The 17,289-nt window shown below is 34.9% G+C and overlaps 1 protein-coding gene across 2 annotated transcripts in view; it reads right to left on the reverse strand.

The window, feature by feature from the left end:
• MAN1A2 (mannosidase alpha class 1A member 2) overlaps positions 1–17,289 on the reverse strand; it is a 186,742-nt gene that overhangs the window by 90,315 nt on the left and 79,138 nt on the right. For both annotated transcript variants that reach the window (XM_008710367.2, XM_008710368.2), the window contains exon 6: positions 4,959–5,053. In XM_008710367.2, the coding sequence (XP_008708589.1) occupies positions 4,959–5,053 (95 nt within the window). The remainder of the gene's footprint in view (positions 1–4,958; positions 5,054–17,289) is intronic.

Below are 17,289 nucleotides of genomic sequence, written 5' to 3' on the forward strand. Positions count from 1 at the left end.
TTATTCCCCTCAATTCTATAAAGTAAATAGGTCTGTTTAAACTAATATTTTGACAATGTATTTTGAGATTTAGACTATATTAAATGCAATTCACTTCACAACTATGGCATATAAAGGACGGGAGAGAGGATATAAATGGATGCAGGCATGGCTGAAATATTGCTATACATGCGTAGTACAATATTAATTCAGTTAAATGAAAAATTAATTAGGTACAGTGTGATTTCTACAGCAATCAGCCCAAAAATATATTACATAAAAACACTAAAACATAAACTAAAGGAGAATTCCAAAACATTTACCAATTTAAAGGTTAGGACAAAAGAAATGAAGGAAGGAAAAACAGAGAACTTAAATCAGACTGCATCAATAATTACATGTTAATGGTCTACTATTTTCATACTGGCAAAATCCAACTCACGCTGTCTCCAAAAGGACTAAAATTATGATACAGTTAGGTTGAAAATTAAAAGGCACACCACAAAGGTAGTTAGCATACAAAAGGGGGAGTAGCTATATTAACATCGAATAAAACAAACTTCCAAGTAAAAATATTACCAGAGATGAAAAGGGGCACATCATAATTATAAAAAGGTGAAGTCATCAGAAAGATGTATCATAAACATGTAAGTAAGTACCTAAAGTAAAGCTTCAAAATACAGGAAGAAAAAACCTGACAGAAATAAAGAGTGAAGGAGACAGCTCCACAATCACAATGGGAAATAGTTTAATATTTCATATCAGCAACTCATAAAAAAGTGTATCATTAATTAACTTCAGTAAGTTAATTAAATTAATTAAAAATCAGGAAAGACAGATAGCTAAACAACACTATCAACTAGCTTAACCTAATATTTGTAAAGCATTACCCCACCAACTGCATAATACAGATTCAAGTGTATTTGCCAAAGAAGACCACATGCTGAGCCATAAACAAGCATTAGAGATTTAAATGTATTTAAATTATACAGAGTATCCTTTATGATCACAATTAAATTAGAAATCAAAACAATAAGATATCTAAGGGGCGCCTGGGTGGCTCAGTGATTACATGTCTGCCTTTAGCTCAGGTCATGATCTCAGGGTCCTGGGAATGAGCCCCATGTCAGGATCCCCACTCAACAGGGGGTCTGCTTCTCCATATTCCTTCTGCCCCTCCTCCCCCCATAACGTGTCCTCATACATGCACATGTGTGCTGTCTCTCAAATAAATAAAATCTTAAAAAAAAAAAAAAAGATATCTAAGAAATCTCCCTGATTCTAAAACTTGACAAATTAAACAACACAATTAGAAATGACTGATTTGTCATAGAAGATATCCTAAGGAAAATCATAAAATATTTTTAACAGTAATAATAAAAAAAATTAAAATATCTGGGATGCAGCCAAAGCAGTCATTAGAGGGAAATTAACAGCTTTAAAATTCTCATAGGAAAAGAAAATAACAGATAAACAAATAAATAAATGAAATTCTTATAGGAAAAAATGCTTATTAGGGAAAAAAGAAAAATATAAAAATGAAAGACCTAAAGTTCCAATGTAAAAAGCTTTAAAAAGAGCTAAATAAGGAAAAGGAAGGAAAAAGTAAAAATAATGAAACAGAAAACATAATAGAGTCACTGTTAATAAATGCAGCTAAAGACAAACATTAGTTCCTTGAAAAGATTAACAAAATTGATAAATGCCTACCTAGATTGATAAAAAGAGAAAACAAATTATCAATATCAGGAATGAAAGAGGGATTATCACTACAAAGCCTAGAAACATGAAAGGCCTAAGAAAGTAATATGTACAACTGCACACCAAAAACTTTGATAACTTCCATGAAATGGAGAAATTTCTTAAGAATACTATTAATTAATACTAAAACTGACAAAAAATGAAAATATACTCTGAATAGCCATATATGTATATATGTTATATGTACATTTATGAGAGTTGAATCTGTTATTAAAAACCTTCCCACAAAGAAAAGTCTCAGCCCAGATAGCTGCTTAGGTGACTCTATCAAAACATTTAAGAAGTAACACCAATATAACACAAATGCTTTCAGGAAAAAGGGGAAACTATTTTTCACTTCATTTTACAAAGGCAGGTAACTCTAATACCAAATACGGCCAAATATAAATAGGATAATACATTATGGCCAAGGACTATCCCAGGAATTCAAAGTTGGTTTTAACATTTGAAAATCTAACAAGTAGGGGCGCCTGGGTGGCACAGCGGTTAAGCATCTGCCTTCGGCTCAGGGCGTGATCCCGGCGTTATGGGATCGAGCCCCACATCAGGCTCCTCTGCTATGAGCCTGCTTCTTCCTCTCCCACTCCCCCTGCTTGTGTTCCCTCTCTTGCTGGCTGTCTCTATCTCTGTCAAATAAATAAATAAAATCTTTGAAAAAAAAAAAGAAAGAAAAAAGAAAATCTAACAAGTAATTTACCACATTAACAGAACAAAGGTGAAAGATGTTATCATCTCCACAGATGGAAAAAAAGAGTATGTGGCAATATTCAACACCCATTCACGACAAAAACTAAGTGAAATAGGAAGAGAGTGGAACGTCCTGAACCTGGCAGAGGCAACTGATGAAAAATCTACAGCTAACGCCATACTTGAAATTTTTTTTAAAAGCATATTATAAAAACTTTTATAAATCTAGAAGACTTATAAAATATAGATGGAGACAATCTTTTTAACAAAAATTATAAACCCAAAAAGCTATAAAAGATTTATTTGAATATATAAAAATTTAAAACTTATGAATAAAAAATTATTATAAATAAAGCAAAAAAGCACATCTAAATGTCCAATATATTTATGAAAAGGATGTTCAAATTCACTAGCCAGAAAATACAAATGAAGAAAACAGTAACATTTTAGAGTTACTGGTCTATCAAAAATTAAACAGAATTTATACCTGCACACATTTAGGTATCTCACACATTGGAGATAGAAATATGATGAACTAGTCATTTTGGAAAACATTTTGGGAATACTATTAAACGTAAAATGCATATACCCTTTGATCCAGCAATCCCACACTTGAGAATAAAAAGCCATACAGTCTCTGATCTAGCAATCATATTCTTGAGAATCATTTTCAGAGAAAAGTCCCCATTATAAAAGGACATATATAATAGGATACGACTGCAACGATGTTTATGGTAGCAAAATAATGGAAACAAATACCACTGATATGGAAATGATGGAATAAATTATGGTATAACTATGCATGGCATTTTAACCAAGGTATTACAGTATGTTTCACTATGTAGTCATCACGAAGACTGATTTCGAGCTTTATCAGAGGATGTGGAAGAGGACTTTCATGAAACACTGTTGAGTGAGAAAAATAAGAGGTACAAAAGCTAGCATCCAAAACACCCATATAAAAGTTTAAAAGCTGCACCAGAACATGTTTGTGTTTCTGTATGCTGTACCATATTGTAGACGATAAATATGCCTGGTTTTGTTAACATGGGCTGGCTTTCAGGCAGCAAGAGAGGAGGAAAGTCTATGTGTGAGACATCAGCAGCCCTCAACCAAAAGAGGAAGAAAAAAAAAAACTTTGAAAAAATAGGTAATTACATTTATGATCTATAAACTCAAATAAAATATGTATTTGTATGAATATATACGAAGATGCTAAATGAAAATTAAATTTATAAAAATGTTCAAGACATGATTGTTGAATACCTTTCTACTGTCATCTCAATCTGAGTTTGAAGTTTTGTGATTTAAGCTAGATTTCTTTTTCCATAGAGACAAAAAGAAGTCCTGCATTCTTTATCTCAGAATAAAATGTTAAATTAATTAAATTAAATTTCTTATGTAAGAAAGTTCTAGGATTCTGGCAGTGGTACTGAAGGAAACATCAGAAAATCTGATCATAATCATAAAACTAAGGAATGGTAACAGGTGCATCTAAATCATTCGGCCATTTCCTTTTGTGCAGGTTGCTCTGGAACTCCAGCCAACTTATTCCCCTCACAAGGAGGTAATTTATATTACATATAGTGCATGAAACTGGAGAAGAGTAAAGTTAAATTTAATGTTAGGTATTAAATGCTAATTTCTCAATGGAAATCTAAACTCTATAAAACTCTCCATTACAAAGAAATGACTAAAATAGATTAGTCTTTTCAAATAAAGTTGTCACAGAATCACAACTCCAGAAAAATATTCTCCTAACTTTAATTCTAAAGGGCCTGTGGGCAGGAGAACAAGAGCCAAATTTTCATGTAATTCCCAAGTCCCAATATTAAGAGAAATAATAAATTTCATTTGGAGAAAAACCTAAGTGCTTGGCAAAAATTTCAGTCAGCATCAATTATTTCAATGCAAGTTAAATATGGTGACATTATTCAAATTTTGTAATATTAATTGTATATCTTTGCATGATTTATAAAGTTATCCAAAAATTTTTTTCATCTATTTCTAAGTAAAATCAGTGTTCTCTATCAGAATGAAACAAAGTGCAAAGAATGTTTAGTTCACTTTGAACGTCAATAGTACAAATACCATAAATAAGGACCATATAGTCAACATCATGAATTATGTCTTCCCTTATCATTCAGCAATAGGAAGGCCTGATTTTAAGGCATATTTGTGCTCCATTTTGACTCAACAGATCAACAGATACTGTACGAAAAATTAGAGAGAGAAAGCATTTTGAATCCATTACAGCATGAAATGGAAATGAATAAGCAAATAAAAGAAGCAAACGGGTGAGGAAAAGAAACAGACTTGGAGAAACTGGAATACAGTTAAGGCAAGGGAACTGTGGCAAAGTCAAGAACTTCTCAAAAAAAAAAGAATGCTTTAAAGAGAAATTTCTGCATATATAGAGAAAAAAATTTAAGTCTTAGAAAGTATGGTGGGGGGAGATCATTAGAAATTTCTAATGTTAAGTTAAGCTAATTCTTTCAGAACAGGAATAATCATATAAAAATAAAATTTACCTTTTCAGATTCACCATTGCCCAAGGAATCCCAGTAGGCGTGTTAAAGGCAGGAAGGAGTTTCTCAGCCAGCTGAACTGCTTTAACCTTGAATATCTGAGATGAAAACATAAAAACATTTTTTATAAAAAAATTATAGCCACCCATTAATAAATTATAGCCATTATCATTTGCTGATCTCTCTCAGATGCATACTACAGGGAAGAAGTCCAAGGGGGAATAATGGCATCTCTTTGGTACCATGTAGCATACAGCAATCAGAGAAAATGTTGGTAAACTGGATACTGAGGAAAACTACCAGTGTGTAATGTCCTGAAATTATAATTATTGAAAGGGAAAGATAGGTTTTGGTGATAATATTATCTGTATTTTCAGATGGCAAAGGTCTTAGAGAAAACATCAGGTTACAAAATGTCCATACAATGGTATATAACCTTAGTACAAATACTAAAACAAAAAGATGCAACCCAATTTGGATAAATGTCCTTGAATTACTTACCGTAAGCATGTTTATGTCTCAACATTTTCCATCAAGGTTTGTCCACATTATTAAAAAGAAAAGGCCTGAGTTCACATTCCCAGTTTGAGAGTAATAAATGCTTCACCCCTTAGTCCTAATTACTGCTATTTTGGGTACCAAAACAATAAATTACCTTAATATCAGTGGATTCCAACATTTTAAATCATGTACTACTACCAAAATATACACAGTAAAATTTCAATATTCTTAGCATATCCAAATAGATAGGCTTGTGTATCCCACTTCGGAAACTGCTGACTTAGAGGCTCCAAACTGAGACTGGGTCATAATATCCTACTGCCCTTCAACAGATGACTGGATTAGAAGATGTGGTCCATATATACAATGGAATATTACTCAGCCATCAGAAAGAACGAGTTCTCAACATTTGCTGCAACATGGATGGGACTGGAGGAGATAATGCTAAGAAAATAAGTCAAGCAGAGAAAGACAATTATCATATGGTTTCACTCATTTATGGAATATAAGAAGTAGGAAGATCGGTAGGAGAAGAAAAGGAAGAAGGAAGGGGGGGTAAACAGAAGGGGGAATGAACCATGAGAGACTATGGACTCTGGGAAACAAACTGAGGGCTTTGCGGGGGGCGGGGGGGCCAGAATGGGATAGGCTGGTGATGGGTAGTAAGGAGGGCACATATTGCATGGTGCACTGGGTGTTATACACAAGTAATGAATCATGGAACTTTACATCAAAAACTAGAGATGTACTGTATGGTGACTAACATAATATAATAAAAAGATATTATTATTTTAAAAAAAACAGGAAAAGTGGTATGTTCTCCTATATGCTTCAAGCCAATCTTTTCTCAAATTGATTTCAAATTGATTAGATACTTAAGCTCTCATCTTTCCACTCCAGTCAAATGTTTTTGATAAAATATTATTAAATCCTTCAAATAAGTAGTCGAGAGTCTGGAACAGATCAAAGTTCTACACTGAGGTTACATTAAACAAAGCATCCCAACATTACTGGGGGTAGAAGATACCAGAAATATGTGCAAGCTGACAAAGAAATAAGATTTTTAAATGTTTTGCAAGGTTCCTTAAATGAGGCAAAACCTCTTAGCAGAATTTTAATTAGATATTCTCATATACCAACAATTTACCATTTCCTTGAATACCTACTTTGACGCAAAAGTCTCAATGAAAAATGTAACAATTTTAGGTTAAAGTTTTAATAAATTTCTCAAATTCATCTCATTAATTCAGAAAAGCAAATGTAAACTGTTCTCTCCATATTAACATTTATAAGTTAAAAAAGTCAAGTTACATTATATAGTGAACAACAGTACTGCTTGTGTTTACCATGAAGGCGAAGGGACTAAGTTCTTACCTAATATTAATATCGTGGATTTATTAATCACATTTTTTATATTACATCTTTTCTACATATAAAAAGTAATAGTCAAAACAGTAAAATTACTTACAAACATAAACATTTTCTAAGTAGAAAGCATTCTCATTTCACTTCCAGAAGTAAACTTCTAAAAGATATTTTCTGATTTTTACCTACTTTGTGCTATTAATAACAGATAACATATATACTAACCAGTTAAAGTACACAGCCCCCCCAACACAACATCCTAATATTAATATCACTGAGAAAAATTTCCTTATATAATAGTGTGCTTATCTTAATTTATTCACAAATATACAAACTCTTTAATGATAAATAAATAAGACCCCTACATAACCTATCTTCAGAAACATATTTTGGAGACAGCAGCAACAGCTAATTTAAATCACATTATTTTTTGCCATGAAAAATCCAGAACATATCAAAGTAAAAAAATAAGTCTCTTTTCCAATCCGATTCCTCAACCACACAGTTCCTTCTACAATGCAAACAGCTATCAGTTTCTTAAATATCTAGTAAATATTTTGCGCTAAATCAGTTCCGTGTGCATGGTTCTAGCCTTGTCACATCGAATCCTCATTTTCTGGCCCTCCCAGAAACAGAAATTCTGTTAACAGTTTACACACATAGTTTTTGTCTCTGTGTCTCTCAAGCATGGAATAGCATGTGCTCTATTCTGAACCTGCTTCTTTCACTTTACTGTACCTTGGAGATCTTCCCGAATCAGTCCACAAAGGTCTACCACATCCTTCTCTTCAGTGGCTGCAGAATTTCTCCTTGTATGGATGTACTGGAATTTATTTAGTCCCCTATGTAACAAACATATGTTTCCAAACTGTGTGACTATATAAGATAAATTCCAAAATGGGAACTGAAGTATATCAATGGGTATATTGATTTGTAATTTCAACGGTTAATGACAATTTGTCTTCCATGCGTTTTACTAATTTAAATTCTTACTGGAATGTATGAGAAACCATTTCCCTGTGTTCTTGTCAACACAAAAGTTAGCAAAATTTTGATTGCCGCCAATCTCATACAGTCCCCAATTTACAAAGATCCAACTTACTGATGAACACACTTACAATTTTTCAACTTTACAATGATGTTAAAGTGATATGCATTCAGTAGAAACCAACTATAAATTTTTTATCTTTTTCCAGGCTAGAGAAATGTGGTGGAGAGTCCCTCATGATACTGGGCATAGGCAGCGAACCACAGGTCCCAGTCAGTCATAGGATCGTGAAGATGAACAACCAATACACTTCCAACCGTTCTGTACCACACAACCATTCTGTCTTTCACTTTCACTACAGGATTCAATAAATTACAGGAGATATTCAGACTTTATTATAAAATAGGCTTTGTGTTATGATTTTGCAAAACTGTAGGCTAATGGAAGTGTTCTGAACACATTTAAGGTAAGCTAGGCTAAGCTATAACACTCAGTAGATTAAGTGTATTAAGTGCATTTTCAATTTACAGTATTTGCAACTTCTGATGGGTTTATCAGGATGTAACCCCGTTGTAAGTCAAGGAAGATCTGTAGTTGAAAAAGGAGACTCCAGTGTCATTTTTGTTTTCATTTATTTTATTATGAATGCAGTAAATACTCACACTCATTCAAATCTCCTTTCAAACACACCTTCAAACACTGCAGAGGATGGAAAAGTACATAACATTTCCCAGAGTCCACTCCACCTACGGTTTAACATCTGGCATAGGCATTGCCAAGCATACTTAAATATGCAGTATTTGGAAGGAAAAAGTAAGTGATCTGAGGCAGTGGCCTTGCAAGCATCACGGTGAAGGGATCTGATTCTTCTGTCGTGGCTCTAATAGAAGCTCTAGTGACTGGTCCCCATCCTCACAGAGACCATGTGGGCAATGAAGGCAATTGATTAGATATATGGTATGGCATGCTTGGGTATTTCTCCTGACTGCATGGTTCCAAGGTATATAACAAAAATGCTTCATGTCATGGCCCTCCCCAAGATTCAGTTAACTAATCAGTACCCTGTAATAAACCACTAGGTAAAACAGATTCTGCCAATTTTACTATGATTATTGATGGATAAGATGATGATAACAACTCAATTATTCATGTTTAAGAGGCTCAATAGTATTAAGACTTCTACAACATTTCACTTATTTACAGAAAAAAACTTTTATGTGTTCAATGTCCATTATGTAAAATCTCCCAGTTAGTTTTACCAGAAAAAAAAAAATGGTAGGCAATGGAACTATGCTAAAACTGGTTCTAGGTTTAGAAGAATTAGGACTGGAAGAATTATTTCCAGGTGTGGAAGAATTGGAAGAAATGGGGTTAAACGGATACAAGGTGGCAAAATTACAAAGAGCTTTAAAATAAAAGTGATGAACCTTAAAGTAACATAACCAAAAACACAGAGAACCACTGTAGATTCTTGAGGAGGGAAGTGATATTAGAGTCCATGTGTGATAGCAAAGGAAACAGTCGACAAAACCAAAAGACAACCAATAGAATGGGAGAAGATATTTGCAAATGACATATCAGATAAAGGGCTAGTACCCCAAAATCTATGAAGAACTTATCAAACTCAACACCCAAAGAAGAAATAATCCAATCAAGAAATGGGCAGAAGACATGAACAGACATTTCTCCAAAAAAGACACCCAAATGGCCAACAGACACATGAAAAAATGTTCAACATCATTCAGCATCAGGGAAATACAAACCAAAACCACAATGAGTTACCACCTCACACCAGTCAGAATGGCTAAAATTAACAAGTCAGGAAATGACAGATGTCGGTGAGGATGCAGAGAAAGGGGAACCCTCCTACACTGCTGATGGGAACGCAAGCTGGGGCAGCCACTCTGGAAAACAGCATGGAGGTCCCTTAAGAAGTGAAAATAGAGCTACCCTACAACCCAGCAATTGCACTAGTGGGTATTTACCCCAAAGATACAAATGTAGTGATCTGAAGGGGCACCTGTACCCCAGTGTTTTTAGGAACTATGTCCACAATAGCCCAGATGGAAAGAGCCCAGATGTCCATGGACAGACGAACAGATAAAGAAGATGTGGTGTACACACACACACACACACACACACACACACACACACACCACACAATGGTATATTACGCAGCCATCAAAAAATTGAAATCTTGCCATTTGCAATGACGTGGATGGAACTGAGAGTGTTATACTAAGCAAAATAAGTCAATCAGAGATAGACAATTATCATATGATCTCACTTGTGGAATTATGTGGAATTTAAGAAACAAAACAGAGGATCATAACAGAAGAGAGGAAAAAATAAAACAAGATGAAATCAGAGAGGAAGACAAACCATAAGAGACTCTTAACCGTAGGAAACAAACTGAAGGTTGCTGGAGGGAAGAGAGGTGAGGGCATGGCGGAACTGGGCGATGGACATTAAGGAGGGCATGTGATGTAATGAGCACTGGGTATTATATAAGACTGATGAATCACTGACCTCTAGGTCTGAAATCAATAAGACAGTATATGATAATTAATTGAATTTAAGTTTAAAAAAAAGAATCCATGGGTGCTTTTGTTTTCTTTATTGAATTAAATTACTAATGTAATACGCTTGCAGCCTGTTTTCAACCTAGCAGAGAGTGAAGAGTTCAGAATGCTCAAATGACTCCCCATCTCATTCAGAGTAAAAGTCCTTTAAGAGGCTATACGTCTTTATAAGCGATGCACCTCTATGACTTCTATGCCTCACTCTCTCCTTTCTTTCCCTTCCAGCAACCTACTTCAGCCCTATTAACCATCTTTGTTGTTTTCTAAGAGTGCCAGTTATGCTTTTGCTTCAGTGTCTTGTCATTTGCTGTTTCTTTCAACTAAAGGCTCTTATAAAAAGGCTCTCTCTTCTCCTTCAGGAGAAGCCATTCTCATGGCTCTCTTATCTCCTTCATGTCTCTATACAAATGTAAACCTCATACATACTCCCTGACCATCTTATTTGAAATTAAAACTTCTTTATCCCCTTCCATGCTCCACCTCTCTCCTTAGCGCTTCTCAATAACAGTGCGTGTACATGTATGTATAGGTGTGTAAACACATATGGGCTTTCACATACCTACCCCGTTCATTGCTGTTGAATACCTGAGATTTATAATAAAACAAGTAACTATCTTCTTTCTTTTCCATACCAACCCCACATCCCCAAAATATCTGATGTTAATATGCAAAGGTTTTAAGACCCTTTTTAAGATATTCTACAGAAATGTTGGGATGATGACAATGATATTAACACACACATATAGTAACCCATTTAATTCTCACAACAACCCAATGAGATAAATACTGTTACTCCCATTTTACAGAGTAGGAAACTGAGGTTTAAAACAAGTAAGTTAATTTGCCCAAGGTCATACAACTACTCAATGGAAAGCCTGAATTTAAACCTAGGCAGTCTAGCTCCAGAGTCCATGCTCTTGCTTATCAAATTCACTATTAGAAATAGATATCTAGATTACTGACATCTTGATATAGACACAACTGTAGACAAAGACAATTACTACACCTTGCATTATTTAATCTCACTTTTTGTAGTCAATAATTAAATTCCTCATGGTATTTGACTAATTCATTGCACATCTCTTTGTCCTGTATCTTACATCCTCCCTTTTGAATGATACTTTGGCTAATATAAAAATCTGAGTTGGCAGTTATTTTATCTTAGCGATCTAAAGATATCACTCCGGTGTACTGCACTGAGCACTCTGCTGTCAGCTGTCATCCTTCTGTAAGTAATCAGCCCTTTCTCTTTAGTAGCTTTTAATATTTCTTCCTTATTTTTTATATCTTTTCAAATATTGATTCTCTATCATTTATTCCATTAAACTCATCTAAGACTCTTACTAAACATTCTTTGAAACCTCTCACTATTTTCTATTTCTCAATTCTTCTTCTTAATTTCTCTCCTTGACTCTCTATATTGCATTCTGGATGAATTTTCATCATCACCATGAACATCCTTGAAGGCTAGACAGCTGTTCCTTAGATCAAGTGAAGGTTACTACAAAGCTGCAGGTTAACAAAGAGGTAGAAACATATTCACACACACCTCTCCCTCAAAATGAGCCTGCAAACAATATTCTCAAACTCATAATGAAATCTAAGATTTATTTTATATACAAACTAACAAGTTGGCAAACCACATTTTCATGAATATCCACAGAGTCATAAATATCTCTGACTACTGGGTCAGAGACCAAAGGACTATATTATTCACAGCAAAGTATCAGCCAAAGATTTGAGTTAATCCACATTGCCCATACCTGCCCCACCCTCACCCCCACCCAAATCTCAGAGGGATGATCCAAAGAGTCCGTGGTGGTTTCCTACACACATGGTGGGTTGTGTTGCAGAAAAAAAAAAACTGAGCTTGGAGAATCTCTTTTACAGTAAGTGAAAGGAAGCCGATTTGATGACCTTAATTCATCCCTGCAAGTATAACCCGAATGACCTGGGTAAAGAGCAGTCAAGGCCTTGTATCCTTGGTTTCCTGGCAAAAGTGTGCAGGGACACTCAGGGGCTATGGTGTTTTGCTTTCCTAACCCTTCATATCAGCAGCAGCATTGCCTTCCTGTAGCAGCAGCTAAATCCACTTTTCTCCAGTGCTAGCAGAACCAGCTTCATGACCCTCAACCCTCACTGGAAAGACAGCAGCAAGAGCACCAACCTGCCAGCACACTTTCATCAGAGATCTGAATTTCAGCTCTGCTGAGCCCTTCCTCACGGTTTCTAACATTAAGTCATTAAAACCTCCTCCCCATATTCCTTTAGCCTTGGTTACTTCCTGTAGGAGCCACCTCCATGATACTTTAGAATATTCTTTTTAATCTAGCACTTACTTAGGTGACTTTGTGCCTAGTTAATAGTCTGTATATTAAATTCTCTCTGTTCAAATATTGGCATGGTCTGTCTCTTAACTGGATCCTGACTGATAAATAAATAATCCATATTTTGTTATATATTTAAAAACAAGGAAAATAAAGATTTCTAAAATCACACACAGTTCCTGTATTCTGAACCAAATACTACTAATATTTTGATATATTTCCATCCTTTTTGCTGTAAGGACATACAGTTCTTAAGTAGATTTTTATCTTTTCCTGCTACTAACATAACACAAGTATCTTTCCAAGTTTTACAAAACTGTCCAATTTACCATATTCATTTCCTCCCCTCCCACTCACTCCTCATCCTATTCCAACATGGCTGCTGCCCCCATCATTTCATTGAACTGGAATCTGCTAATCTTTAGTCACACATTTGAGCATAGATCATTATTGACCAGTTCCTTCTTAAAATACTTTCTTCCCTTGTATTCAGTAAACCCACAATCTCCCTACCTTCTTCACTGACTCATCCTCCTCATATCTGACCTTTAATGCTGTGTTCCTCCAGGCTTGATTCCAGGTCCCCCTCTCTTCCTATCCTAAACTGTCTCCCTGAGCAAGATCACATGTGCTTGTTTTCAATTATCAGGTACACAGCAACTGACTCCCACATTTATATTTCTCATCAAGACTTCTCCAATAAGCACCAGTTCCATTACATTTGTTTACCACCTATTTCCACATAAATATAGCAAAATGCCCTTAAACTCAAAATACTTAAAATGAATTGATGATCTTCTACTCCCAATTTAATGTTCTTAAAGTGCATAATTTCTAATAACTGTCCTGCCATCAGTACTAAAACCCTGAAACTGGGGACAGAACCAACTCCTCCTTCTGCCTCATCCCCCCTTCCAAAGTATCACCCAATCCTTTGGAATTTATCTCCCAAATCCCTTGAAATCATTTAATCTCTCGCCTCTACAACCCATCTGGTCCAAGCCACCATTATTTCTTGCCCCAAATACTGCAATGGCTAACTAACTAGATGAACAGAGTACGTAACACACACACGCAAGGGAGCACACACACCCCCACGCTACAAATATTGGTCTATACTTTGCTTTTGTCATTGAATATATCAATATTTTTCCTAGATAAAACATATCAAATTTATGTTCACAGTTGTATAAGTGAGAGATGTATTAATCTATTCAAATATTCCACTCTAGGTGAATATTCAGGTCTTTTCAAACATTGGCTACTAAAAACACTACTGCAATAAAATATCCTTCTAAATATTTCTTATGTATCCACATTGTTACTTTTAGATAATATATCCCTAGAGGCGGGTTACTGGGTCAAAGAGAATTTTATATTTTAAATGTTTACTTGACACCACCAAATTGTTTTCCAGAAAGTTGTATCATTTGTATTCCCTCCAACAGCTTATCACACATTTGTTAAAATTTAAATTATACATTTATTTACATCCTATTTAAAGTGAGTGCATTTTATTGTATGTAAGTTAGCCTTAGTAGAGTTGCTTAAAATAAACAAAATAAACGTCTTGAAGTTTTTTTTATCAGACAGAGAATGTGTGGAAGGGTTAGTCTATTTTAGGCAGAAATTATGGTAGAGGTCTATGAACATATAGGAAATAAAACAATGTGGTCTAAATATAGTTTCATGTATGCGGAATTTTGAGCTTCTCCTCTGTGAATCCTTCCTATCCCAGATTTCACTCCTAATTTCTAGCACCTGGGGTAGCTCCAAACTGTCTTCTGATCTGACAAACCAATAATCATAACCATAATTATCAACTATGACTGGTACTGGCTTTAACTTTAAACATGTAAGAATGTGTACAGATGTATAGATGAACTCACACACTTAATACGAAAATGTTGGAGAGTATATTTAAAAATGTTATCTGAGTCAGTAAAGCTTAGTGGACTGTTTTGCCCAATTACCAGCACACCTATAGAGATGAAGAGGTCAAATTTTCAATGGAAATAGCAGCAATTTATGGAGCAATATAAGGTTTTCCAAAAATAAAATGAGAATTAGTGCAGTTAGGACAATAATGACTAATATTTAAACCAGGAAATATCTGGGTCCAAAAAGCCTATTTGTCTTAGAAAATATCCCTAAACTTATTCAGAAACAGTCTTACATTATAGGCAACAGAGTACATTTGCATTTAGTAAAGAAGGATTTTGTTGTTGTTGCTTCTTTTACTTTTTTTTTTATCTGTAAAACATGTATTAAACTCCACATAACCATGTCTCTATTTCATCTGACAGATTTCAGATGCAGTTATTCACATAAATTATGTTATTATCTTACTAAGGAAGGGATACCACTTTGATAACCATTAAAAAAAATGAGAAAATCCTGTAACAGAAATGCCATATATTAGAGGCTAAGATCAAGTAAACATAATAAATCATCAAGATTTTTTTAACTTGTGAATATTTAATATAAATAGCCTTGTTCTGAGAAAATAAAATGATAAGGTTTCACATTTATTATATTAATAAATCAATAGGCGAGAGGAACACTTTGTTAGGATGGCATGTAACCCTCATTTGGTTTCCTGTACCAGAAAACAGAATGCATGTAAAATGTTCTTTATTCTATTTACATACTACCTTAAAATAAGAAAGGCACTTTGCCAAGTTATAAATTAGTTAATTTCCTGGCTTATGTGAAATGTAGGAATTTACTATATATCCTGTATTATAATAATATCACAAATTATTTTTCTATGTTTAATTTATTTTTAGCAGATCTGAGATTTATTGTTCGTTTCCCGAAATAGATATGGATCACATATTTCAACATAAAATGATCAAGAAGAAAAGCAAAAAGGTCAGCAAAATTCCACTAAGTGAGAAAGTCAGAAAAGTAAAACATGTTCTCTTTATACTTCCTACTTGAGTAGACTAAATCCTAAGAATTTATGATGTCTATTTTTAAATAAGTAAAAGGAAAATGAAATAAGACGAAACCAGAGAGGGAGACAAACCACAAGAGATTCTTAATCATAGGAAACTGAGGGTCACTGGAGCAAGGGGGATGAAGGGAGGGGTAACTGGGGTGATGGACAGTGCGGAGGGCACATGATGTAATGAGCACTGGGTAGTATATAAGACTGATGAATCACAGACCTGTACCCCTGAAACAAACAATACATTATATGTTAATTAATTGAATTTAAATTAAAAAAAAATAAGTAAAAGGATTCCCCACCCATAAGAAACAGAATATTTACCACGTCGGAAAAGGTCAAAGGAGGAAGAAAAGTAAAGTAATATCTGTGGAGTCAGGTATTATGTTAGGCACTTTCACATAACTTAATCCTTACAACAACTCTCAATTGAACTCTCTCACACTTTCATAAATGAAGAAACTTAAGTTACAGAAGTAAATAGCCTGCCAAATATCATTATGAAGTAGGAAGGCAGAGTAGGAACCCAAGCCTCTACACTCCAAAGCATATGTGCTTCCCTCCACTTCGAAATGTTTATTCTTGAAGTATGATGCATAAAAACAGCAAAAATGGAAATACTGGTAACATTATATACTTTTTAGCATTTTAATGTTCTCCTAAGACAGTAACAACCAAAATTTCAACATTTTGTTTCAACTTTCAGATAGGGAGTCTTGTGAAACAGCCAAGGCTGACACTTCTCTTCATAAGCTGTTCATAATTAATTTTGAATCATATGCCTTTTGGTATGAAAACTAATCAAGTTTGTTAACTACACCCAAAAAATTTAGTACTTCCTCTACATAGTCAAATAAGCACAAAAGTATGAAAAAAAATGCTTTCCTTTCTCAAGGACATCTTATAATGTCTAATCTGGAAATAAATCGGAAGCTGAAGGCATAAAAATAGTTGCATTTCCTTCCTCCTTTCATTATTTAATATTTCAATCCAGAAGCTCCTGAAGTCAGGGGTCTGTGCCCAGACGGTATGTCTAGGGTGGGTAGCACTGTCCTGGAGAGGGCCGAAGACCAACGTGAGGAAAGTGAAGCCAGCCAAGCAAAGGGGAGTAAAATCCCAGAGGGGTCCATGTGAGGAAGATGCACAGATCAAGGCAGCACCTGGTGAGGGCAGGAAAGTGGTTTCATACAGTAGAACTAAGCAAGTAGGTAAATATATGAGGAATAATAGTGGGTAGATTTCACACTATCAGAAAAGAGAATGAGAAATATGAAAAGGCAGAAAGCCAGAATAAACCTTATGGTGTTGGGCTGAAATTAGAGCTATTAGTGTGAATTCATGGTGCCAGTATTTAGAGATCAAAACAGAAAAGAGTATGGGGGCGCCTGGGTGGCTCAGCCGTTAAGCGTCTGCCGTCGGCTCAGGTCATGATCCCAGGATCCTCATCGGCCTCCCTGCTCGGCGGGAAGCCTGCTTCTCCCTCTCACATTCCCCTTGCTTGTGTTCCCTCCCTCGCTGTCTCTCTCTATCAAATAAATAAATAAAAATCTTAAAAAAAAAAAAAAAAGAAAAGAGTATAGACATAAAGGTTGGGAAGCATGGAGGAACAAAAGTCCAT

Source organism: Ursus maritimus, unplaced genomic scaffold (genome assembly GCF_017311325.1).
Source record: "Ursus maritimus isolate PB19 unplaced genomic scaffold, ASM1731132v1 scaffold_12, whole genome shotgun sequence".
In the NCBI taxonomy this organism is placed as follows: Eukaryota; Metazoa; Chordata; class Mammalia; order Carnivora; family Ursidae; genus Ursus; species Ursus maritimus.